Genomic DNA, 26,929 nt, shown 5'->3' on the forward strand with positions numbered 1-26,929 from the left:
ACATTCTAAAATTAGACAGTGGTGAGGGTCACACACTCTGAATACACTAAAACTGTACACTTTAAGAGGGTGAATTTTATGGGGTATGTGAATTATATCCCAATAAAGCTGTTCTTAAAAATCTGATTAGATTGTGATGAGCACCACATGATGTGTGAAAGTGTTGAATCACTATACCATACACTTGAAATTAATATCATACAGCATGTTTTAAACGGAATTAAAATAAAAACTTTAAAAGGGATCCCTGGGTGGCTCAGCAGTTTGGCACCTGCCCCTTCGGCCCAGGGCATGGTCCTGAAGTCCCAGGATCGAGTCCCGCATTGGGCTCCCTGCCTGGAGCCTGCTTCTCCCTCTGCCTGTGTCTCTGCCTCTCTCTCTCTGTGTGTGTGTGTGTGTGTCTCTCTCATGAATAAATAAATAAAATATTTTTAAAAAAACTTTAAAAAGCCAAAAAAAAGAAAAATCTGATTAGAAAATAAATTTTTGTAGAATTTCTCATTCACCTAGTGAACTTACCATAGCTATACTTTCCCAAGATCGCCACCAATTATCCTATTTGTATATTTAACAATTTTAATCATCAGGCTAACCATTTTCCAATTTTAAATACTGCTTTCTGCTAAAACTTGTTTGTCTAATAATATATTAGAAATCAAGACTCATAATTAATTAGGTATACAACCTGCTAAACTATTTAGAGTCTTAAAATCACATTTAATATAAGATTCAATTAAAGCGATCTTTTACAGTCCAAACAGACCATATTATTTCTAAAGACTGCTTCTGTACTACCCAAATAACTTCCTCAATCTGAGCAATAGCTTGAATTGGTCACATTGATGCCCAATATGTTACCTGACTGACATACAGACTGAAAATGAAATCAAAGGAAATTGATCCAACTGTTTCAAGATGACTTAGCTTAATCTTGGCCAGGGATGGTATGCATATGTATGTATACACACCCATGTGTACGCTTGCACTCACGTGCACAAACCAAACTCCTCTAAATTTTATCTTTGAGATGAATGACTAGTTCAGCAATACTATAGAGAGGTCCATCATGATGCTTCCGTAGAGAAAAGAAATCAATATAGATAAGTTTTATATTATTTATCAGAAAAGACCAATGCTACTATAATGGTCAAAATCACAAAGCTATATCCACTGTATTTGCGTACAAATACTTTTCTGTTGCATTACGTTAATAATCAAGGTTTTCAAGATCAGAAGAAATATACACAATTAAAATGTATTTGGGTGAAACACTATAATGTTAAAATCAAACTGAAAATATCAATATTAACTTATGACTTAAAAATATATATTATATAGTTCTGTCCAGAAAAGGGGACTAGAAAAGGTACAACGTACACTCTCAATTTCCAGATTAGGGTCTCTAAAACCTGTCAGAGGCAAGTAGGACTTCTTGAGGAAAATAGTTGATTCTAGGATGGAGGCAGGGAAGATATAAGATGTTTCTTATATTGTGCTCTGGACCATGATATCATCTTGGGCCAGAAAAAGCTTTCAAAGATCCGTGGGGTTTTAGCAAAGGAACACAGAGGATCTGACGTGAAATTAGTTACCAATGGCCAATGGTGTGCCAATTTAATCATCCAAATGCTGGCTGCTACATGCAGTAACATGGATGAACCTCACAGAAATCCAGACACGAAAAGAGTACATACTACATGTTCCTTTGAAGTTTAAGAAGAGCTAGAGTTAGTTTTAAGGATGGGTGACAGAGTCAGAATAATGGCTCCTTGGGGGATGGTAAAGGGAGAAGAGTCTGATTAGGAAGAGGCCTTTTCAGGTGCTGGAAATATAGATGCAAAAATGTGTCAAGCCATATACTGAAGACTTTATATTCGTGTGTGGGTACGTTCTAATTGAAACCTATTGGAGGAAAGTCAAAACTATCCATAATAATGCTCAAAAAAGAGAAAGCCAGAAACTCATCTGTTACCATTTAAGGTGGATTTTAACTCAACCTCTTACCTTGAAAATTGGTCATTAAAGAGAAGATTTACATTCTTATCCTGCCTTGTCAGGATGAACTGTACTTCAAAAGTCACCTAAATAGGAGTGCCTGGGGGGCTCAGTAGGTTAAGCATCTGACTCTTGATTTTGGCTCAGATTATGATCTCAGGGTCCTGGGATGAAGCCGCACGTCTGGCTCCTCGCTCAGTGCAGAGTCTGCTTGGGATTCTCTCTCTCTCTCTACCCTTCCCCCACTTACACTCTCTCTAAAATAAATAACATCTTAAAAAAAAAAAAGGAACCTAAATGGCCTGCATTGATGAGGAAGAACTCTGCAGGAGAATGTCAGCTGTCAAAGGAGTGATATTAAAAACAATTCATCTTAAAAGAAATAGCTTATTTTATAAACATTAATAAAATGATTGATTGAGGCTACATTATGGACTGGTGTTAAAAACTATTAGGTGATGTTGCACTATGCTGAAATAATACTACACAGATTGCTTTTTAAAAAAAAAAAAGATTTATTTATTTATTTATTTATTTGAGAGAAAGAGAGAGTGCACACATGAGTTGGGGAGGGGCAGAGAGAGAGGGAGAATCCTCGAGCAGACTCCCTGCTGCGCACAGGGCCCACCGTGGGGCTCAATCCCAGGACCCTGAGATCATGACCTGAGCTGAAATCAAGAGTCCGATGCTTAACCGACTGAGCCCCCCAGGCACCCCAGATTACTTTCTAGGTGAGAAGGGGAAAACAACTATACCACAGAGGGACCAGTCAACGTTTTAAACATCGCCAATCTTAACATTACTAAAGGTGGATCAGTCAGATATCATGAGTCTCACAGTGTGATTCTGAAATAGTGCTCATGAGGTACTCTAGCAAAAAATGCTCCATGGAATCTTCAGATGAACTTGCAGTTTATAGGAAATACGGAGAGTGGCGGAAAAGCTAACTGACATGTCAGAGAAGAAACCAAACCAATCAAGGTGGGATACTTTTGCGGGACAACTGGAATGGTCTCTCAGCAACAACAACAACAAAACTGTTCTAGATTAAAAGCAATTTGGAATCTACTCAAATTTGTCATACAAGTCAGGAACTAATGGATCCAGGTTAGGGCAATTCAGGGAAATTTTCAAGATGGAAATTTACTGACATGGAAAGGTAGAAAAGATTAAATGAAATAAAACCAGGTTGTAAAACAGTGTAAATAAGTAGATCTTATCCGGGGGAAAGTACATGTGTATACAAATAGCAGAGCATCTGGAAGTACATACACTAAGTGGTAAGAGCAGTAATGTCTAGGTTGTGGGAATATAGTGGCTTCTGTTTCCTTTTTTTGCTTACTTACATTTTCTAATTCTTTATAATGCACATATACTGCCATTCTGTTAATAAAAGGTTATTTTAAATAAACAGAGCCATTACTGTTGCTAATAGAGTTGGAGCCTAATAGTTGTGAAAAGAAAAAATAATTGGAAACCGAAGATTGTTGCTCTTATTACCATAAAGCAGTGAAACCTGTTATTTTGTGATTGTTTCTGTTTCTTCTTTTTTCATTTTTATTATGGTAAACCATACATCAAAACTGCTATCCAGTAAGATGGTTAGAAATGTTGTTTTTCAGTGTACGGCTCAGCAGCATTAAGTATATTCACAGTACTGTGCAACCACTCATCACCATCCATCTCCAGAACTTTTTCATCATCCCAACGGAAACTCTACACCCGTTAAACACTAACTCCTCATTCCCCCTGCCCTTGGCAACCACCATTTCACCTTCTGTCTCTATGAAATTGATTTTGCTAGGCACCTCACCAAGTGGAATCACATAGTACGTGTCCTTTTCCGTTGTATGGATAAACCAGTTTGTTTATCTTGACTGATAATTCTAACTCCTTTATTTTTTTTTTTGATTCAACCCCCCACAGACTTTCTCTAAACATTCTCCTGTCAATCTCTATAGGTGATGACAAATAGCAAAGTTTACTTTTGAAATAAAATCTATGGCAGTATAAACCTTGCTCACTGCTGTTAATAGCTCCACAGGGTAAGGACTCCTAGAACATCAGCACCTCTACTGGCAGGGCTACTCTGGCTACCCAGTCCTTGCTGTCCCTTCTGGCTGGAGCAAAAAAGCAGCTCCCACCTTTCTTTAGAGATCACTTTCCTTTTCCAGTGGGAAAAAGACCACAAAGACTTGGCTAAACGTATCATCTCGCTAGTACATTCTAGGGAAAAATCAGACATTTTACAGCAAAAGGCAAAGTGGAAAGTTACTGTTTCGCCTTGTATTTTGAAGCGTCCCTAGGTTCTCTGCTGGGATTGCTCCAGTCATCAGCTTCCGGTGTGGTCTTGTAATGACGCCAGGCAGACTTATTGAAAACTGGAAGTCTCTCAAATGATTCACTTGAAAGTGCCTAGGAAAAAAACAAAAATATACACCGAAGATCCATGGTGTCATTTTTCTCACATGAAATACTAACCCAAATTTGACTATTTAAAACGTTAGAAATCTTAATACATATTTTTGGAATTATATTAAAATTATATTTTCACAGTTTACTTAGACCGGCCAAGATGAAATTAAAGCTCTTTTAAAGGAATAAAACATTCACTCAAACCCCCCCCCCAAAAAAACCCCAAAAACATTCACTCATTAAAAACCAGTACTAAAGCACATAGAGTAACCAGAAGAAAAAGCATTTAATTCAGTTAATACTGCTTTGAGATACTGCATCATCTTGACTATATGGTCTTAGGCCAAGCACTACTGGTCAATTGCTCTGCCAGAGTGCTCATACAGAAATAAAGCTTCATACATACTAAGTTTATAAACATAAGCCCATAAAGTGATGTCAAATATCACATCATTTAGATGCATGGGCATCTAAGATAAACACTTCAAATAACTGGCTAATAGGATACCACATCCCATACAACATGTAACATACTATGCAGCTGTTAAAAAGAATGACCAGATCTATATGAATGGCTATAGCAATATCTCCAAGATATACAGGAAAGCTTTAAAAAAAGGCAAAATGCTGAAATCATTGTGTGGGAAAAAAATTTTTCCCCCGTATATTTATCAACGTACAACCAACTCCAGGAGGCTCCATGAGAAACTGGTACCACAGTAGCCTCTGGGCAAGAGAACCGGGTGGCACAGAGACAGTGGTGGGAAAGGCTTAGTTTTCCCTTTTGCAGCTTCTCAATTTTGTACTACATGCCTGTATGATCTACTCAAAAAATACTCCAAATTCTCCAGAGTTTAGAAATAAATAAAAAGTCTGATGCCACCAAGGAATGAGAAAACCTGCATTATGGAAGCTTTGTTATTAGATCAGCCTTTTTATATCACCGTATTATGATTATTGCATTCTTGGAACTCTGGGAAAGCCAGCAAGTTTTAAAGTAAAAGACTAAAACATTTTAGTTTATAAAAAGCTGTCTCCTTTTAGATTAGTCCTTTCAATGGTTATGGTTATGCAATTTAAAAGAAATCACAAGAAAGAATCATGGCTTTAAAAATCAGTATTTCGGTTCTTGCATCTCCGCGTTTCACAATTTGCTATATCTGAGCATAAAATCAAGGGCAGGACATACCCTGGTTTTCCCATAAAACTGAAGTAAATCTGAACTGAAGAGATGATGCAGTGCTATTCTCCATTAATTATTAGAACTTAAAGCTTTAAAAAGTAAAGATGCCTTCATATAACTACAGGTACTACAGTACCTTCAAATAAATGACTGCGTCAGTACCGACTCCTTCCATGGAATAGAGTTTTAGATCTCCTTGGAAATATCTAGCATACAGACGAGAAATTGGCAAGCCATATCCAAATCCAGCCTATAGAGAAAAGAAAATTAATACAGTGAGACAGGCACAAATGCTAACATGTTTGGTATGAGGACTACTCAAGAGTAAAAGAAATTCTTTCTTTTAAAAGCTTATTTAGGAGGAGGGCGGGGGGGTGAATGGGTGACGGGCACTGAGGGGGGCACTTGACGGGATGAGCACTGGGTGTTATTCTGTATGTTGGTAAATTGAACACCAATAAAAAATAAATTTATTATAAAAAAATAAATAAAAGCTCATTTATTTTAGAGAGTGAGAGTGAGGGAGAGCACGAGTGAGAGAAGGGGAGAATCCTTGAGCAGACTCCCCACTGAATGGGGAGCCCAGTGCAGAGCTTAATCCTAGAACCCTAAGATCATGACCTGGGCCGAAATCAAGAGCCAGACGCTCAACCAACTGAGCCACCCAGGCACCCCAATTAAAATAAATTCTTAACTCAAGTTTAAAGGAAATAAACTATTGATCCAACCTTTACAATGATGTATATGCTCATTTATGGCAAACAATCTATTTTCACCCTGTAAAAACACTTCTCTTATGTTTGGAAAACATTAGAAATACTCCCAAGTTTTGACTAATGCTTTTTGAGCATTTCAAAACAAACTGTTAGCATTTTTTAAAAGATTTCACTTATTTATTTGACAGAGAGAGTGCAATTACGTACAGGGAGAGGGAGAGAGAGAAAGGGAGAAGCAGGCTTCCTGTGAGCAGGGAACCCGATGACGTGGGGCTTGATCCCTAGACCCTGGGATCATGATCTGAGCCAAAGGCAGGCTCTTAACCAACTGAGCCACCCAGGTGCCCCCAACTGTTAGCATTTTTTTAAAAAGATTTTATTTATTTATGAGAGAGAGAGAGAGAGAGATGTGCAGAGACACAGGTGAAGGGAGAAGCAGGCTCCATGCCAGGAGCCTGACATGGGACTTGATCCCGGGTTTCCAGGATCACACCCCGGGCTGAAGGCAGCGCTAAACCACTGAGCCACCTGGGCTGCCCCTACTGTTAGCATTTTTTTTTTTTTTTACTGTTAGCATTTTTAAAGTAAATCCCAAATCAAGTGGAATTTGAACTGGTAACAATACTAAATCACATCACTGAAGTTCCATTATCAGATTTTCTTGCCCTCTGAAGTGAAAATTAAATTGAGTAGCATAAGAGTTCAAATCTACCAGTACTGAGGCTAATACATGTACTGAGAAGAAAATCTCCTGAGAGTCTACCTCTTAAGGTTCTGGGAATGCTAACATATTTTGATATATGGTAGATCACGTATGTTTAGAGACAAAAAAAATTTACAGTACCTTCCTATATCTTTGTTATAGAACGCTGAATGTAATAGGTTGTTGAAAAAAAGAAAAGGTCTCAGATAGTGACAGGAACAATAAGGATTGAGACTAATTTCAGTAACTCTGGAGTGGAAATAACTCAGTAGTGTAAGCTTTGGCCCCTCTGATGAAATCCACTGAGAAAGTGAATGAGGGAAGCAGTGGGGTGATGCACTCGTAGAGCAGTGCTTGCACAGGCTTTAGGCTCAAAGAGACCTAAGTAGAAATCCACTCTGAGCAGTTTACTCGACCTCTCTGAGACTGTTTTGTCATCTGAAGATAGAAGAAAAAGCTTCCCTCAGAGCCCTATGAGGATTAAATAATGTAAGTGTCAAGTCTTGACACAGCGCCTAAGACCTAGTAAAAGTAAGTAAGTGGAAACTATTAGGGCTACTACAGAGCAGCAATTTTCCCAGGTTACATGGATTTCTATCATTTTCAAACATCTTTCCTAGATACCTTTCTTAAGGCAGGTCCTAACTCAAAGAGTTGGGTATGATGGAGCGCCCTGTCACTGTGGCAGATTATGGCTGGTAGTGAGGGCAAAATAGCCATAATGCTGAATGGTGTCACCACAGCAAAGAAACCAGAATACTACAGGGAGAGGCCAAGGAAATCTGCCTCCTACATTCCCGCAAGGCCTGGAGCCCGTCCTCAGGCCTACTGTAAGGGAAGAGCCCAGAACGCCTGAGCTCAACAGTTGTGGGTGTGAGGAGACAGGTAAGCCCTGAGAACAAAGAAGAGGGGTCTCTAACTTGGATTTGGTGAGGTTCACCCAAGTGTGTCAAAGGATGTCAAAGGATCCAACAGGAGTTGAGTAGGAGGACATTTCCAAAAAAGAAATACATGTGTCAAAAAAAAAAAAAAAGAAATACATGTGTCAAGGCAGAGAGCTAGAACATAGGAAGGTGTCTGCTGAGAAAACTATTTTCTAGGAGTATATATCCATGTGCTCACTTTAAAGCTCAAGACAGTCTATAACCGGGACGGATGCCAGAGGAAGCCTTTCTTCAGAAGGAGAGGCCATATTATACACGGGAAAGAATGCTGATGTGGCCAGTGCCAGCTGTGCCATAATGAACGCGATGACCTTGGGCAAGGCGCTAGCCTGATTTTCTCATCTATGAAATGGGATGTTGGATACCTAATATTTTAAGGTCTTACGTCAATTCAGTTTCATTTTAAAAAACTATGACAGAACAGCTGTCCTCAGGATGCTATTTTGAGACCTGGAATAGAGAAGATCCATGTTCCTTTTAAACAACTACGGAAGGCTCCAGATTTGCTTGTAGTGTGTTTCTTTTTCTTTTGACATTTAAGTAGGTACCAGAGCCTGGTGAAGGCAATGCCTTTCAGAATTGATCTTTCATGAATTTTCTCGACTCCTATAAAAATGACTTTCTCTCCGTTTTCAACACGCTGAGTTAACAAACTCCGTCTCGAATAAATGATGCATAGTGTTGGATTTTATTCATACAAATAAAATATAATCTTATGTGCTTATCGGTCAGGTAGGACTTGAAAATGAAACTTAATTTGTACCCTCAACCATTTTTGCAGACTGATAGATATGTTGCTGTGTTTAATGACAAAGGGTTCAATTGTTGTTTGTCAATTAGAAACACTCAGCAGGGGAACAAAGTGTGGCCCTAGCAGGATCTAAATGCTGCCATGGTAACCTGAGGCTTTTCTCACTGCCTAACAGGGCTGAGACAGAAAGGGCGCTGAAAATGCATACGCCACCTATATGTTCCCTGCTTACGTTGTTTACTATAAAAATATTTAATGTGTTCATAATTTAACATTCTAATTATATAAACAGATGTGGTGGGGGAAGTTCAAAGGCCCTGGGTGATTTGGGTCTCCAAAGCATGCAGCGCCCAAGCGCCCAGGACCATGCGGCAGCCGCAGCCGAACACGCTCTGCGGCTCCTCTGCTCAGCCGCTATTCACCTTCCACCCGCTCCAAGGGTAGCACCAGGCGGGGAATGGTGCTCCCGCAGCAGTCTTAACCGAAAGGAAATGCTTTTTTCTCTATATTAAGAAGTAAGGTACTCAGCTCTGAGTGTTTCTTAGACACAACTGGAAAAGAAATCTAAGTCTAAAGGATTCACAAAGACGGTAGCAGTGTGATAAAAAATACCCCTCCTCCAAATCATGCAGGAAACATTCGAATTCAAAGAGGCTGGTGTTAGGAGCCAGGGAGAAAGCCTGCTCCGTTAGAGTCCCTCCTCTTGTTAACAGTCCTTCCTTAAGCGGCACTTTAAGATGCTTACCAGAGGGGCAGCTCTTGTAGGCTCCAGGCTAGGTCTAGGAGCAGTTGAATACATGTAGTTAAAAAGGCGGTCTATTTTTCGAAGTGGCACACCACCACCCAGGTCACTTATCTGTAATGTACAAAAGGTTTTTTTTTTTTTTTTTGAAGTCAATCTCTTACTACAAGGCAAGAAGTTCATTAACGTATATACCAGGCAACACTAAAATGTACAAGGGCTTGGAACCCCCAGTGAAATATGGTTCCACCGTGAACAAGCTAAAATAAAACAAAGGAGGCAGGAAATGCAATGGGATTGACAGGCTTGGGCTCAGGTCTTATTCAGCTCCCGGAAAATTGGGGTTCTAATAAGTTTAAATGAGATAAGAAGCTACAGATCTAACATGGTACATAGAAATAAGACACTCAGTGTCTGTTTTCTTCTCTTAGATTCCTCAATGTCTGGGTATTATTAAAACAACTAATGAAGCACATGTGCAAATAAAGCAGTCAGTTACCTTAATAGACAAGTCTTCTTTACCCAGAGTAACAAGGGTTTTAACAGCTGGGTAGCCCTCTTTTCTATCTTCGTATAGTTCAACTGTTGCTCTCATTGAGTTCTGAAATAATAAGGCCCTTTTCTTTAGCATGCTGCTGAGTCACAAACCGCAATTTAAAAAAAAAAAAGGAACTAGTACAGGATTACTTATTACACAACAATGCTTTTGTGGAGCAAATATTAGTTGGATTTATATACCACTTTTTTTCCTCTAAAAAACTTAGCTAAATGTGTGTTTGGATCAAGGAAAAATTGCCCGATGCTTTATTTTGATTTCATCTAGTTTTATTCCCATCATCCATCATACTAAGTATTTTTTTTCTTTCTTTTTTCTTTTTGTTTTTGCTTTAGGGTATTTAGGTTATTCAACTCTTAACCAAGAGGAATGTTTTTATCACATGTAACGAGGCTGCAGAGGCTCATTGATGCACTTTAAATCCTATTTATCAGTCTGCATTTACAGAGCACCTTTCCTCTAAAGAAGGCGGAAAACCTGAGAGTATTCATGCTTCCCACAAAAATTAATCATTTGGCTGGAAAAAAAAAACCATGTAGAAGCAATGTCGGTTAAAAAGAAATTTTGAAAAAGCCACAGCTGTTGAAGAGAAAGTTCACAATTGAATGCCCATCTCAACCTTCAAGTGTTACATCAGTAACATTATAATTTTGGGAAGCAAATCAGCATAACTGATTTCTCAGGTGTTCAATTTAGGGTTTTACACATCGGAAGAAATGAAATTTTAGTTTAAACATCTTGTGCCTATAATACTGCTCTTATAAATGCCATGAGCTGCTGATTAACAAAAGCAACAGCTAAGCTGTAAAGAGTCTAAAGAGGTTTTGTTCTTTTTTTTTTGGTTGGGGAAGGGGGGCTTTTTTTTTGGTCCAGCCTTTGCCTATCTTTCCCCTCTGCATCCATCAGATCTTCTGAACGGACTCAAATATGTAAAAGGGTTATGGTATCTCTCAGTACTAAAACAACTGCTAATGCACTAACATGGTTAATGTTCAGAAACATAAATATGCAAAAACATTTATTTATTTTGATCTGGCTACCATCAATAAAGCCTTTGCCAGGTTTGGAAACTAAAAGCATCTCTAATCTCATAACTGAAGGAAAAACAGTATGGATTTTACATAAAATCTCTAAAGTACAATTAAGCTTCAAAATCAATATGTACTAATATTCATGAAAACCATACTGTACACAGCAATTTTTCATCTCACAGTGTACAAATTATAAAACCCACAGGGTATCAGAAATAGAATTTTTAAAATGGTTATGCAAAAACCTTTTTCTTATGCTAATCTAATGAATCCATTATGCCCTGAATCAAAGTAATTTAAAATGAAGACTTCTTTCCATGTTTTTAAATTCCACTTACCTTGAACAACTCAAATAGCATGTGAAACAGATGTGAGGGCACATAAACTACCTGAATAGGTTTGTCTGGAGCTTTGGCTGAAAACAGACACAAAAACCATCAATGAATAAGGACCGAAACTATAGGAAAGTCAAGAATGTTGCTGGCATTCTATTTTCCAAGTACATAAAAAAGAACTCTACGTGAAAGGCTAATTTAGGTGTCCACCTCTAAAGGCAAGGCTGAGCAAAAGCATATGCTTGTAAGTCCAACAGAACTGGGGAGAAATCCGGCTCCTTCACTTACCAGCCCTGTGACCTTGGGCAGGTTACTCAATCTCTCTGAACCTTAGTTGATCAACACTGGAATATTATCACGCATGTCATAATATCCTGAGCATTATATAAGTCATCTAGACATTGATCAGTTTTTTTCAAATTTGAGGACACCCTCCTCCCGATGAGGGGGAATGTGAAGCCATAGAGGAAAGGGAGCGTATTTTCTTGGCACACTAGACTAAGGAGCAATATTAATTTCTGTTCAATTTCAACAAGCAAGACATATTACAGAGCAGAATCTAAGGTTCATATAACTTTTCTACTACTAGCTAGCAGATAGGCCTCCCCCTGCCACCCACAGAGATCCACATTCCTTGCATCAGGGATCTTTGGAGGAAAATATGAGAAACACTGAATCTCATGTCAGGCACTGAGTACAGTGTGGGCTACAGGGTAGATGGTGGAAGATTTGGTCCTTCCTCTTCCTCATGACCCAAAATCACTTAAAAGACTGAAACTATGCGAACGTTCTCAAGTAGAACACAGACACAGTGGCCCATGTTATCACTTCAACCTAACTACTTCCTCTAATAAGTAACTGGGATATAAAGTACAGCAAACATTTGTTAGGTTCTTAGCAGTTGATTGAAAGCTTGCATGCATTATCCAAGTGAACCCTCAGGACACCACAGTGTGGCTCATAGGGAAGGTGGCATTATTATGGGCAAGGGCATGGGCAGTGCCAAGGCTCTGTGACTTGCCTACTGAAACAGAAGAGGCCTGAAACTGGTCAGCTGAACCAAGAGCTTCTGACTCTGAATCTTGAACTCCTTGATCATGAGTTACTTTTGAAATTATTAAGTAAAATCAATCAATGAATGAAATAAAAAAAAAGTGAAAGTCTTACCATTTCCCATCTCATTCTCCAGTCTATACCCAGAGGCAGCCACTTGCTACTATTTCTGCTTTAGTCTTTTGGTTGATAGTATTTCCATTCTGGTCTGTAATCCTAATGAATTCTTTTGTACTTTGTCTATAGGTTCTTTTTTAAAAAGTTGAAAATGGAGGGGCACCTGGGTGGCTCAGTCAGTTAAGCATCTGCCTTTGGCTCAGGTCATGGCCCCAGGGTCCCCACGTGAGGTTCTATGCTCATCGGAAGTCCGCTTGTCCCTCTGTCCCTCCCCCCAACTTGTATGCACTCTTTCTCAAATCAATAAATAAAATATTTTTTTTTAAAAAAAGCTGAAAATTGATAGTGCTGAGTACATCACAACTAGGTAAATACAGATCACTGCAGAGCAGCCACGATGGTGTAGAACATTTCCTTTCCTGTGATTCCAATGACATGTCTCCGGTGTCACATGAGGAAGAATGTTCTCAGCCTTAAAATGAAATGGATTCTCTTAACCTTCCAACAATTCTTCAAAATCATGCTACTGAATATTTGGACCATGTCCCTCTTACAGTTGTGTTTCCTGAAGCTTCTAACTACACTTCCTCTTGGGTAACTGGACAAGAAAACATGCTTTCCTTAGCACATCACTAAGATCTTTCAGCTTCCTAGTCTAGCGCACGGCATTCATTTCATTCTTTAAGATTTTCCAAATTAGAATTGAATGCCTTCCAAACATGCTGCAGAGTCATCATCTTCAAACTGTTTTTGATTGAAGTTCTAGTACGTTCTTCCCTATTTCTTATATACATATTATATACACTACCATCAAGTCAGTCAAGTAGCCTACCTCAGAAAGGTACACTTGGGAAATATATTTCTCAATCCTTATACCTCTGACTCACTTGAAGGTTTGGCTTGGTACAACACTCTATATTCAAAATAATTTTTTCTCAGAATTTAGAATGGGGGTGAGGGGTGGTCTTTTGGCCATAGCAGTGCAGCTGCTAAGTTTAATGCTAATGAGGTTTTCATCAAGTGCTGGTTGTCACCTGAGATCTGACACCTTGGTTGTAATATTCGTGTTGAATAATGAGGAACTAGATTAATCATTTGAGGTAGCTGGTATTTGTTTCCCCTGGGGCCCTCAACTAAAGGAGAGGGCTGACTTGGACCCCTGCGTACCTGCTCGAGACTTCTCAAGTGCCTTCAGGATAGGCAGACAGTGAGCTGGCTTCTGACCAGAGGGCTCCCCAAATTGTCAATGAAGAGGGCTTTACATTGGACTATAAACAGGTACGTGAACAGCCCCACCTTCCAAAGTTATTCTTGAACAAAGTTCTCTGATTTTAATTTTTGCCCCAGGGAAAATGCTTGTGACTGGACTGTAGGCAGAGTATGGCTGGAGCTCAGCACTCCCCTTCACCCCTTTCTGCTCTGCCTTAGACCAGCTTTCAACTGGCCCCTACCTTTTGGTTTCCCTTTCCAGTGCTTTGCACCTACTGGCTCTGTTCCCAGGGTCGCTCCATCTTTGCTGTAGCCTCTCCTTTGTGGCTTCTTCTGCTCAGGCAGGTAATCAGCGGACTTCCACCCGTTTGCCCTCTGGCAGGAGGCAGGACCAGTGGTCCACCAATGACTGCCTCTGGTTTCACGGCTGTTTTTCGGCTGTTTTTCTTTGCATTTCTCTATTGTCATTTAAACGGAGCCCCGGGAACAAGTTGAACACTCAGGCTATCTTGTACCAAAAGGCACTATTAACCAAATAAACAGGCTTTTGAATGCAACCTTTTCAGTCCAAATATTTTTCCAAATCAAATCTTTGATAATTTTCTTCTTTTCAGTTGAATCAACATTCTCTAGGAGTCATCTGTAGGCTTGTTCAATTACTTGTACTTTTCTTTGGGAACATTATAGGTTAGGTGTCTCTCCTTCCTTTGAAAACCAAGTCCAGTGCTTTTGTCCATGACTCTTAAGGTAATCCTGGGTCCAAAGGCTTTTATGTTGTGCAACCTTAATAGATGTTTGTTAACTTTCTAAACTAAGACACAAATGCAATATGAATTTTCCACTGAAGGGTACATTTTTAAAAGTACATGGAAAAAAATGGCCCAGGTTTTTCATGCTCAAGAATCAAGAAATAATCAAGTCTCTATTTTACAGAATCATTATTCCAAATACCATTAGCCAGAACAACATTTAATAGGTACCAAAAGAACTCCGCATAGGATACAAAGAATTTTATTTTCAGATAGTTCTCCTTATAATAATGAAAAACTAGAGGTTAAGCAGAAAAGAAATGCATGTAAGAGAAAAGGTAGCTAGGCACTTAGAGATGATTCATCAAGTCCCAAAGTCAATGGATAAGGCTGACAGAAACAGTCCACACACTGTGTTATGTGGTCCCAAGTCATACTGGGATTAAGTTCTGATTCTGGCATTTAATCGACACATTGATAGGTATTTAAAACATCTGGGCCTCAGTGTTCCATATCTGAAATTGGCACAGTACATACCTCACTGGGTTAATATAAGGATTAAATGAGATAATTGTGGTTAATATAAGGATTAAATGAGATAATTGTGGTACACAGTACATACCTCACTGGGTTAATATAAGGATTAAATGAGATAATTGTAAATTGTGTTTACACAGAGCCTGCCACAACATAAGTAGTCAATAAATGCTGGCTGGTGTCATGACTAAAAAATTAACTTTAGCAGAGCTATCAGCAATGGCTTTTCAACTATTGTAGAGAAGCCCTGACTGGAAATACCCACAAAAGTATCCAATATGGGGAAACTAGAAATCAAAGATCCCAGGAGAGATACAGACCCTTTTCTGTGAACCTTCTTTTTTTTTAAAGAGATTTTATTTATTTATTTTAGAGATAGAGCAAGAGAGAGCAGGCAGTAGGAGGAGCAGAGGGAGAGGGAGAAGAATTCCTGCTGAGCCCGGAGCCCAAGGCGGGGCTTGATCCCAGAACTCTGAGATCATGACCTGAGCCGAAATCCACGGTCAGTCGCTTAACCAAGTGAGCCGCCCCCACCCGATGCCCCTGTGAACCAACCCTCTTATAACAAAGTATATAGAATATGACTTGAAGTCTTCATGTTGCCCACCAAACCCAAAGCTTAAACAAACCTCTTGACAGGAATGACTAATCTACAAATGGTGAAGAAATGCAAGCAGTGACTGTAAATCTTATCCTTCCCAAGTCAACCCTGACTTCTTTCTAGTAGCCGCCCTTTTAAAAATAGCCTGTTTGTGTCTGGTGCTGTATTTGAGGCCCTGGAAACAGTATCCTTTTATCACCACACAAGGTGACCTTACAGACAAGGAAGCTGTTCTTCATGTTCCCCACACCTGGCTAGCTACAGAGCTCAGGTCTTTCCTCTGAGCCATGCTGCCTCCCCACAAAGATCCAAAACAGATAAGAAAAGAGGTTTCTTTGCTTAATGTTTTGGCAAGTGATTTCTCAAGAGAATCAGAAAGCTAAAACGAGAACCAGTGTGACGAAATAGATGCTTGTCTCTGGAGAAACCAACGTGGGCTGCCACAGGTGGCAAGGTGGGAAAATCTGAAACCTGATGTGATAAACAAACATCTGTTATTTTTAATGTTCCTGTTAAGTGTTATCAAATGGATAATACAGAAAGTTTATTACAGCTGGCTCCCAGCATCCAGAATTCTAGTGACGACTGGTAAATACTCCTGGTGTTCTCCATGGAGTATGTGCTCCATAATTCTATTTACTACTTTTTCAGGGGTCTACAATGGGAAAGAAAAAAAAAAAAAACCAGAGATGCAGAACAAAAGATGGTATGTCAAACTAATGGAACAATTCTCAGGAAGCAACACATGTTCTTTCGGGTCAGTGGCAGCCTCAGTGCTCCGAAGTGCAGAGCAGAGAGGGCAGTGCTACTACTGACTACCGTTCAAGGCACCTGTGGTGTAACGGAGGCAACATGAAAGATGCTTGGCTAGTTCACATGAGCTCTGAAAAGGAATCCATGGGCGTCTGGATCTGATGGATTTCCGTCCAGGAAACCCGAGAGCGCCGACATGCTGTGGCAAACACCCGCTCTCTCTGAAGTGACATCTACTTACGGGTGTTCTAGACCAACCTCTGACCTGCATCTCTCACACGGAACTCGCTGGAGCTGAAGCACAGCCCTTAACCACGCCCACCGAGAGCTCTGACATTCAGGAAGTCACAAAGACAAACCATAAACACGCTACCCAAGCCAACAGGAAACTAGAGGCCTATAACTACCGGCATTCATTTATCTCAGTGATGGGGACTTCAAAAATCATGCGAGACGGTGCCAGAAATACTCGTTCATCTCTTCTCCTGGTGAGGTGCGCTGCCCAGCGTGATAGCTTCACTCAGAAGATATGTGTGACACAGCTGGCATCCGGGAATCGGCGACAGCAGGCTCACTGCTCTGGCCTTGAGCATGACTCAGGCGGCCATTCACACAAAAGAGCAATTGGCTACTACGGACGAACTGAAGTTCCGTGTTTTGACAAAGAGAAGTCTGCATGCTGAGGTCAGGCCTCACCCAGCCGTATGAAGAAGAAGAGAGAATACTTCTACTCAGGAATACTCAAGCCAAGTCCATTTGGTTCTGGCAGTGTATTGATCCAAAATATGGGCACAGCTCTTCTCCCAAGAACCCAACAGACTTTGAAAGCAGCTTTGATTGCATACTTTCTAGTGCAATGTCAGGGCAACTGTCCTACAAGAGCCTCGAATCTTTTCACGTGTTGATCTCATTATAAGCAAAATACATTTTTGGTGTGTTTTTGAGAGGGAATTTGATTTATCTTTAATTGTCAATGCCCATACCCTAGGTAAGATTCAGTCATTCCACTTCTAGGGACCCAACCTACAGAAATGCTTACACATGTTCACAAATTCTCCCCCACTCCAGACACAGACACACCATTCAGTGCTCATTATAGAGAATATGGGAAAATTAGAAATCCCCAGGATCTGTTTGATGGTAAATGACTAAATAATGGCAATCTACAACTGTGGATAATCTCTAAATGATATTAATACATGCAAAGATCTTCAAGGCGAAGTGAAAAGCACCAGTGATAGAATATGTATAGTTTCAACTCCATTTACATAAAAAAAACAAGCTCTGTACAGCCCTGAGAGAGTAAGGGGACTTTCACTTCTTACTCTGTTTTGTACTGTTTGTATTTTTCCAACGAACATGTCTCTCTTGTAACTTACAATAACGTTAATGTGCAAATAAATATAGAATCATATAACTAATATAACAATTAGCTATAACCCTATAATCCAGAATGCTGTTGTGTGCATTTTGGTGCTATAAATCCTTCAAAATAATTTCCATTGAACTTGTACCACTACAAACTTTTATAGCCTGTGTTTAAAACACTCAACTTTCTCCATACATTCCATATTCTTTTGAAGCATTATTTTGAATGGCTGCTTAGTATTCTATCTTATGGACATACAATTTATTTAAATAATCTTCTATTGTGGAGAACTTTGGTTGGTTTCTAATTTTCCTGTATAAGAAAGCCACTGTGATGGTTATTCTTGTACATACATCTGTGTACACCTTTTTTTATTTATTCATGAGAGACACACAGAGAGAGGCAGAGACACAGGCAGAGGGAAAAGTAGGCTCCCTCTGGGGAGCCCAATGTGGGACTCAATCCCAGGACCCCAACATCACACCCGGAGCCACAGGCAGATGCTCAACCACTGGGCCACCCAGGTGCCCCATCTTTATTTTCTTGTAATAAATGTTCTGAGGTTTAATTTACTGGATCAAAGAATATGACCATTACTGCATTTAATTTACTGGGCCAAGAGAAAGGACATCACTAGCATTTTTTGAAAGGCTGTACTAATTTAAATTTATATGAGAAATGTGTAAATGTTCTTGAAAGAGTATTTTTCTGGGCACCAATTCAAAGCATTACAACATTAGAGCACTGTCATTTTGAAAGACAAAAATGGTATTTCTTTACTTTTGTTTGTACTTCTCTGATTAAACACATTTCTGTATGTTTATTGACTACTTGCCATTTGTTATTTTGAGAACTGTTTGTGCACTTTCTACTCTGATGACTTCTGTTCCAAGAATTCTGAGTTTGCACTAGATTTTTGAAATTTTTTTGAAATAGATTACATACTCCTGTACAAAAACTCCTTACAAAAATATACCTAAGTGACTAGAGAGATAGAAAGTCTTTAAAAAGATATGAAAGGGTAAAAAAAAGCACATAATTTGAAGATCTCACTGAAATATAGTTCAGGTATCATCAGATTTTTAGTCAAATTCCTTGTATTTAAGATCAAAAGTATTTTTCTTTTACCATTGAATTCTTCAACTTCCAGCTCTGGAGCGACCAGGTAATACTGCTCACACAGCATCTTGGCAGTTTCATAGGCATCTGCAAAGAAAGAAAAAAGTTTAGCTTTAGACATAAGCAGACAGATAAAATAAATAAAACCAGGACAGTTACTAAGCTGATGGACTTAGAATTAACTATTGCTTTTTTAAAAATAGTCTTTTTTGGCTATAATAAAATCATTATGACTAAACCAAAATCTCTCCACCTTTAAAGTTTTAATGACCACTACAATATCAAAATACCACACTAATGACACTATGGCCAGTTCTATACTAAGCATACATTTGTTTAGCTTTTAAATATTCCTAAAAGGCATTTTCCATGAAAATCTATAAACCCAAGACCGTACTTTCGAACACAATGCAATCTGGCTAAATTGCAGCTAAAAGATATTTGTAGCTAACAATATTGTTGACTATATTCCCTATGCTGTACTATTTATCTCTGTGACTTAATTATTTTATAATTGGGAGGTTGTATCTCTTAATCTCCACCAACTTCGTCCCTCCTCTACCTGCCCCTCTGACAACCACCAGTTTGTTCCTGTATTTAAGAGTCTGTTTAAGATTTCCTATTTAAGTGAAATCAGATGTTATTTGTATTTCTCTGTTTGACTTATTTCACTTAGCATAATACCCCCTAGGACCATCCATGTTGCTTTGAATGGCAAGACTTCGTTCTTTTTTAAGGCTGAGTAATATCCATAATATATATACATACCATTCCTTCTTTATCCATTCATCTATCAATGGACACTTGGGTTGCTTCCATATCATGGCCATTGTAAATGATGCTGCAATAAATGTAGGGGTGCATGTATCTTCCAATCATTGTCTTTGTTCTCCTGATTCCTTTGGGTAAATACCCAGAGGTAGAATTACTGGATCATATGGTACTCCTATTTTTAGTTTTTTGAGGACCTTCTATACTGTTTTCCAAGTGGCTGGACCAAATACACTCCCCTAAAGAGTGCATGAGGGTTCCCTTTTTTCCACATCTGCACCAACACTTGTTATTTCTTGTCATTTTGATACTAGTGATTCTGACTGGTGTGAGGTGATATTTCTTTGTGGGTATGATTTGCATGGTGACAGATGGTGACTACATTTATTATGGTGAATACTGAGTAATGTATAGAATTACTATGTTGAATTACTATGTTGTAATGCCAAAAAAGTAACATTGTACATCAACTATACTTCAATATTAAAAAAATATTTCATTAAAAACTTATGACATTCTAGAAAAGGCAAAACCGTAGCGGCAGTAAAGAGATCAGTGGTGGGCAGCCCCGGTGGCGCAGCGGTTTAGCGCCGCCTTCAGCCCGGGGTGTGATCCTGCAGACCCGGGATCGAGTCCCACATCGGGCTCCCTGCATGAAGCCCGCTTCTCCCTCTGCCTATGTCTGTGCCCCTCTCTCTCTGTGTCTCTCATGAATAAGTAAATAAAACCTTTTTAAAAAAAGAGAGATCAGTGGTTTCCAGGGTTTCAGGGGGAGATAAGAGTGGCAGGGATGAATAGATAGAGCATGGGGCATTTTTAGGGCAGTGAAACTACTCTATAGGATACTGCAATGGTGGATACATGTCATTATGTACTTGTTAAAGCCAGGAGAACTGTACAACACAAAGAGCGAGCCTTAATGTAATCTAGAGACTTTAGTTAATAATAGTATATCAATGTTGGGGTGCCTGGGTGGCGCAGTTGGTTAAGTGGCAAACTCTTGGTTTTGGCTTGGGTCATGATCTCAAGGTCATGAAATCAAGTCTCGCATCAGGCTCCACTCAGCTGGGAGTCAGCGTGAGATTCTCTCTCCCTCTCCCTCTGCCCCTCCCATTCCTGCTCCATCTCTAAAATAAATAAATAAATCTTTAAAAATAGTAATATATCAATGTCGGTTCTTCAACTGAAATAAAAAGAATTTTTGAATATATTTTTTAAAATAATAATGCTCAATATCTTAAGATTTGCCAATTATTTGTAATGAAATAGCAGTAAGTATTTGCTGAATGAACTGGTTTCCATGAGCCACACACTCACGGACACTACCATAGCTTAAAAATATCCTTTAAGTTAGTTGAAGGTAATAGGTTGGGGCTGATATTTATCCAAGTCTGAGGAGCAACAGTTTGCTTTTACAAGGAAAAGAAGACATAGGGTAAGAAGATCAGGGCTATTAAAGAAATAGCTGGAAGATAAATCAGGCAGTTCCATTCCAAAAGACACGGAACATTCAGAAAGCAGAAGTGCATTATTACCGACTGCATGGGTGCCTTTTCTATTGAACTGTAAGCAATCTGCGATCAGGGTTTGTGTCTTACACTGGGTTTGTAACTTGTATAGAACCTAGTATATACCTATTAGATGGTCAATACATATTCCTTCCTTGGATAAATGTTAAACTTTTTGATAACTTATTTTTAAAACAGCCTGAGACATAATTCTTGTATCCATACAAGTCACCCATTTCAAGTGTGCACACAATTCAGTGGTTTTTAGCACAGATGCACAGTGTGCATCCATCACCACTATCAACTTCACATCAAAAAAAAAAACAAAAAAACAAACAAAAACAAACAAACAAAAAAACTTCACATCATCATTACCAGGGAAAGAAACTCTGTGACCACTGGTAATTGTTCCCTGCACCCGCCCCAGCCCTAGGCAACCATGGCTCTGCTTTCTCTCTCTAGATTTGCTATTCTGGACACTTTATATAAGTGGATCACACAAAACGTGGCCTTCTGGGTCTGGCTTCTTTGACTTAGCAGAATGTCGTCAAGGGTCATCCGCATGGCAACATATGTCAGTACTTCATTCCTCCTTACAGCTGAATAGTATTACACTGCACACATACACATTTTGTTTATCCATTCATCTGTTGAGGGACATTTGGATTGTTCCCACTTTATGGCTATTACGAATAATGCTGCTATGAACACTGATGTCTAAGTTTTATTGGTGAACATGTTTTCATTTCCCTTGGATATATACCTAGGAGAGGAAAATTGCTTGATCGTAAGGTATCACAATGTCTCAACATTTGAGGAATAGCCGAATCTTTTCCAAAGCGAGGTGGTTTTTTTTTTTTTAAGTTCCATCTTCACAGTTTCTAAAGATCAGATATTCAGATTACTTTAAAATGCTTCACAGGGGATCCCTGGATGGCGCAGCGGTTTGGCGCCTGCCTTTGGCCCAGGGCGCGATCCTGGAGACCCGGGATCGAATCCCACATCGGGCTCCCGGTGCATGGAGCCTGCTTCTCCCTCTGCCTGTGTCTCTGCCTCTCTCTCTCTCTGTGACTATCATAAATAAATAAATAAATACCTTAAAAAAAATTAAAATGCTTCACAGGTGCATTTGCAATGTTTTCAACTGGACACCAGCTCTTTGGAGACAGGGTTGTACTTTTTTTAATATCCCCCCCCCATCAATATTGTACGTAGAGCAGATACTGGTTTAAGATTCAAGAGGACAGAAGAAAGAGGGGGAAAGTAACCCCTATAGAATTTAAATACACTAAAATGTGACACTGTCAACCTAAAATAAAAGATTCAGGTATGTTCAGACTATAAATTTTGGTTCATTTACCTCATACTGCTACCTAATTTAAATTTTACATAATATTTGACCCCAGAGTAAAAGTTCTGATTATTTTATTAGACTTTTAGAATTAAACCAATACAAAGAATCACAGAGACATTAGAAGAACTATGACAAGATGAAGTAACAAGGGATGCACAAGGGAAATGTTATTAAGAGGGGAAAAATATTTTTCAAAACAGAGTTGATCAGTGTGAAAACAGACATTTAAGTAGGATTGATTTTTAAACTCTAATAAAAGAAAATGAACATTTAGAATTATACTAAATTTACAAGGCTTTTCCTAAAGTAGAAGAAACCTCATCAAATAGCTGCAAAATAGTTTTATAAAAAGACAGGAAATCAGGACCCACTCTTTGCCTTGGCTACACCACTAAACAATGCTACATCTCCACCTAGTGACACGATAGCACAAAGCCGACGAGAACCTCCAAGGCCACTTTCCTTCAGCCAACAAATAATGAAATCTAAAAATGGTGCTTTGTTAATCACACACAAAGCCGACATGCCCCCACAAAACAACTCCCCCGAGTATATAACATCTTTAAAGACGTTTAAACATCATTCTTCCATTCACTATAAAAGGAAAAGAACCCAGTTCCGCTAAATGGGCGAGTTCCTCATGGCATTAGCTTGGCCAGGAGCATGGGATTATAAGACCATTATACAGTGAAGGTATTACATAAATATAACATATGCAAGATGAGAGTCCAGAAAGCAGCAGCCAACCTAAAACACAAAGACCTAAAATCACATGTGAATAAGAATTTTTACACCATACTACTAATTATAGCATATAGATGCTGTAATTAAGAACTGCATTATGGGGGCGCTCGGCTGGCTCAGTCAGTAGAGCACTGGCTGGCTAGAGCCAACATTGGAGCACTGTTAAATGCAATAATCCTTCTGCCCCCGAGAAGGTTCTCAAGATGTAGTCAGTTATACTGATGACAGATCTTTTTCGTCAGACTGGGAACTGAGGCCTAGAGTGTTTTCCAAACCTGGCAGGATGTAGAATTCATCACCAAGTTTTAAAAAAGTGGATAGATTATAAAATGAGCCCCTGGAGATTATGATGCGGTAGATCTGTACTGGGGCCTGGGAATCCATATTTTAAAGACCTTAGGGGCACCTGGGTGGTTAAGTTGGTTAAGCATCTGACTCTTGGTTTCCGTTCAGTTGTGATCTCAGGGTCGTGAGATTGAGCCCTGGGTTCTGTCCTCAGTGCAGAGTCTGCTAAGATTCTCTCTCTCGGGTGCCTGGGTGGCTCAGTCGGTTCAGCATCTGCCTTTGCCTCAGGTCATGATCCTAGGGTCCTGGGATGGAGCCTCAAATAGGGCTCCCTGCTCAGTGGGGAGCCTGCTTCTCCCTCTTCTTCTGTGCTTTCTCTCTCTTAAATAAAGAAATAAATAAATAAAATCTTTTTTTAAAAAAAAGGATTCATTCTCTCCCTTTCCCTGCACACACTCTCTAAAATGAATAAATAAATCTTTTAAAAAAAACTTAGCAAGTAATTCTGAAGAGAAGCTAGATTTGGAGCCCACTTGCTGGAAAGCCAAGGATAGGTCTGTCACTGTCTCTCCCAGGACATGAGTGATCATGGGGTTTTGGGGTAGATGACAGCACACGTACACTCAAGTTTTGTTTTAGCACTAGATCTTCTCCTACTCTCCAAATAATTTCTGTTTAAGTTAACATAAAAATGACAAAGCTTTAAAACAACATAACCAAAATTCAACTATTGGCTTATTTATTCATTTCCTTTATTCTAGAGTAAAATACAAGTTCCACTTATAGTAAGATTTCAGATAACACTTCCTTTTCTAAATTAGAAACCAAAATTTTGAAATATGATAATTTATCAAATCATTTTTATCTGCAATATATTTGGGCCAGTATTTACCACCAATCTTTAAAAGCAAGGATCAGGAAAGGACTATTATTGTCGCTGAACATAGTGTTATTTGTTATTTTCAAAATCTGTTTTCAAGGAAAATAATGATCATAAAGTAAAACTGTGGGTGTGGCACATATATATTTCCCCAGGCTACTCAAACTGTAAACACATAAGCCTGAATATATTTTATTTAAAAGGGCAGGGTGAAGGTTCACACAGCAAGTAGCTCAACAGATTCAACTTAGCCAGGAATTAGGTTTTTTTTAAAAGATTATTTATTATTTCTTTATCTGAGAGAGAAAGAGAGACACTGAGGGGTAGGAGGGAAGGCAGAGGAAGAGGAAAAGAACCACAAGCAGATTCCCTGCTAAGCGTGGAGCCCAATGCAGGGCTTGGTTCTAGGACCCTGAAATTACAACCTGAGCTGAAATCAAGAGTCAGATGCTCAATCAACTGAGCCAAAAAAAAAACTGAGCCACCCAGGCACTCCCCAGGAATTAGTTGTTGGTTTTTTTTCTTTAAAAAGCACACATGAATGTTTAATAGATTATGGAAGTTATTTTATCAGACTTTTTTACTACAAGATTTTCCTATTCAAAATTCACCAGGAAATTCTGTTATCAAATATTAGCCTCTATAGTGAATACACACAATCATTTGTTTACAAATATCTTATAAGGGGCTAGACAAGGATAAATTTGAGTGAGTGCTAAAAAAACAAACATGAAGGTGCCAAGGTCCCTAACTTGGGTCTAACAGGATATAAAAAAACTGTCAAGCTCAAGTTTAAAAAGCCACTGCCAGAAAAGGTAACAGATGACCACAAGGCATTACCAAGTCATCACAGATATGCAGCTTTAGAAATCCTTTTAAGGTACAAAGCAATTCTAGTAAGGTATGTTTATCATCCTTCTACCCAGAACCCATCAAGGGGGAACCAGAGTTTTGTTTTAGCACTAGATCTTCTCCTACTCTCCAAACCAGAGCCAACTAGACAAGTGGGGGCAGAACATCTAATATAGTACAACCAATCTTTAGGTTGATCAGAATCCTGAAACCTGTGGTCATGGGAAAAAAAGATGGGCTGAGCCAACTAAATTCATTTTTTGAGAATTTAGGATCGAGACACTCAGGGCAGAAGACAAAAAGGATACAGAGTTATCATGATCTAGAGGGCCTGGAGTGCCCACCATTGCCCTGAACGAGCTGCCCTAAAGTCGGGCAGCCTACAGACAAGAGAAAGATGGAGTGGCCATGACTTGGCAACCCCAGTTGTAAAGATACATAGAAAACAACCTTGTTTTCTGTATCCCAGCTCCAATGTCTATAGCTCCAACTGTGATGTGATTGCTGTCCTTGGATTACCATGGGACCTACTAGATTCTTTTAATACATCTGTTTCTTGTGCTAACATGAGTGGACCTCTGTACCTTGCAACCTGAAGAGCCCTAAATGAGAATACAAGACATTATTTCTGAACCAGCATAATGACATGCTCTCAGGATACCATTTGTATGCTATTATGCTAAGCAATAACAGCATGTAGGAACAACATAGGCAAGCTAACATCACTGTGAGAACTGACTTCTGTACCAAGTATTTAAGTTTGTACCTTTAAAATGATCTTACCACGGGATTTTCCATTTTATTTCCTGGTTTCTCACAAAGAAAGCAGAGAAAAGGGTCACAATGGAAGGTACCTCCCAGAGGATAATAGGAACAGCTTTACAATACTAATTCTAGCATTCACTACTATGAGTCTATAATTTGCAGATGTGTAAAGGTAGATATTAACGTGCTAAGTAAGCAGTGAGAAGGCAAGCTTCAGTGTTCTGCGCATTTAATTAGTGTTATACAAGATGCACCCCACTTTTACACATTTATACAACTGTCTGGTCAAAAATAAAAACACTGTCCCTACCCTTCTATGTCAAAGTGTTCTGTAGTCTGAAGAGATCTAAGTATGGCATCATCGCTGGTTCATTAAGGCTCCGTAAGGCTGTGAAACACACGTGTGTGTACGTAGACACACGTGCGTACACACAGGGCATGTGGGCTGGATGTGTGACTGTGCTTAACTCGTGCAGGACCTTCGCAGCCAAGAAAATCAACAGGAGAGCTGTCACTGAAACCCGGGACCCCTACTCCTTCCACATCAAGCTTCCAAAACCAAAATGAAAGGAAAAAAATATCTGAGATAGAGATACACCAAGTAAAGTAACTGAGAAATCTAGTAGGACTTGAGGAAGATAAAAAGCCCATGAAAACGTACCAACTACTCAACAAAGAGGAAGGGAGCAGTAAGACTTCACTGAGTCCAAAGATCCTGACACGCATTCCTTCCTCTCTGTGACAGCACGTGGGAGTATGGGGGTAACTATATGGTGTGAGCCCCTGAGACCTTCTGATCATTGCTCCTGGGGCATCTGGGGGTAGAGACTCTGGTGCCTTTTGGCCAGAAGGCACAGAAGAACCTGCAGGCCTTTTGACCACTAGTGCTCTC

General features: G+C 39.3%; 1 protein-coding gene across 4 annotated transcripts in view; it reads right to left on the reverse strand.

Moving 5' to 3' along the window:
• Positions 1-26,929, reverse strand: part of PDK3 (pyruvate dehydrogenase kinase 3) — an 84,845-nt gene that overhangs the window by 11,063 nt on the left and 46,853 nt on the right. For 3 of the 4 annotated variants that reach the window (XM_077887674.1, XM_077887671.1, XM_077887673.1), the window contains exons 6-11: positions 18,888-18,965; positions 11,375-11,451; positions 9,949-10,050; positions 9,453-9,563; positions 5,730-5,843; positions 4,271-4,410 (exon numbers count right to left, since the gene is read on the reverse strand). In XM_077887674.1, the coding sequence (XP_077743800.1) occupies positions 4,271-4,410; positions 5,730-5,843; positions 9,453-9,563; positions 9,949-10,050; positions 11,375-11,451; positions 18,888-18,965 (622 nt within the window). The remainder of the gene's footprint in view (positions 1-4,270; positions 4,411-5,729; positions 5,844-9,452; positions 9,564-9,948; positions 10,051-11,374; positions 11,452-18,887; positions 18,966-26,929) is intronic. The other variant, XM_077887672.1, reaches the window with a different exon arrangement.

The sequence above is a fragment of the Canis aureus genome, chromosome X, assembly GCF_053574225.1.
Source record: "Canis aureus isolate CA01 chromosome X, VMU_Caureus_v.1.0, whole genome shotgun sequence".
In the NCBI taxonomy this organism is placed as follows: domain Eukaryota; kingdom Metazoa; phylum Chordata; class Mammalia; order Carnivora; family Canidae; genus Canis; species Canis aureus.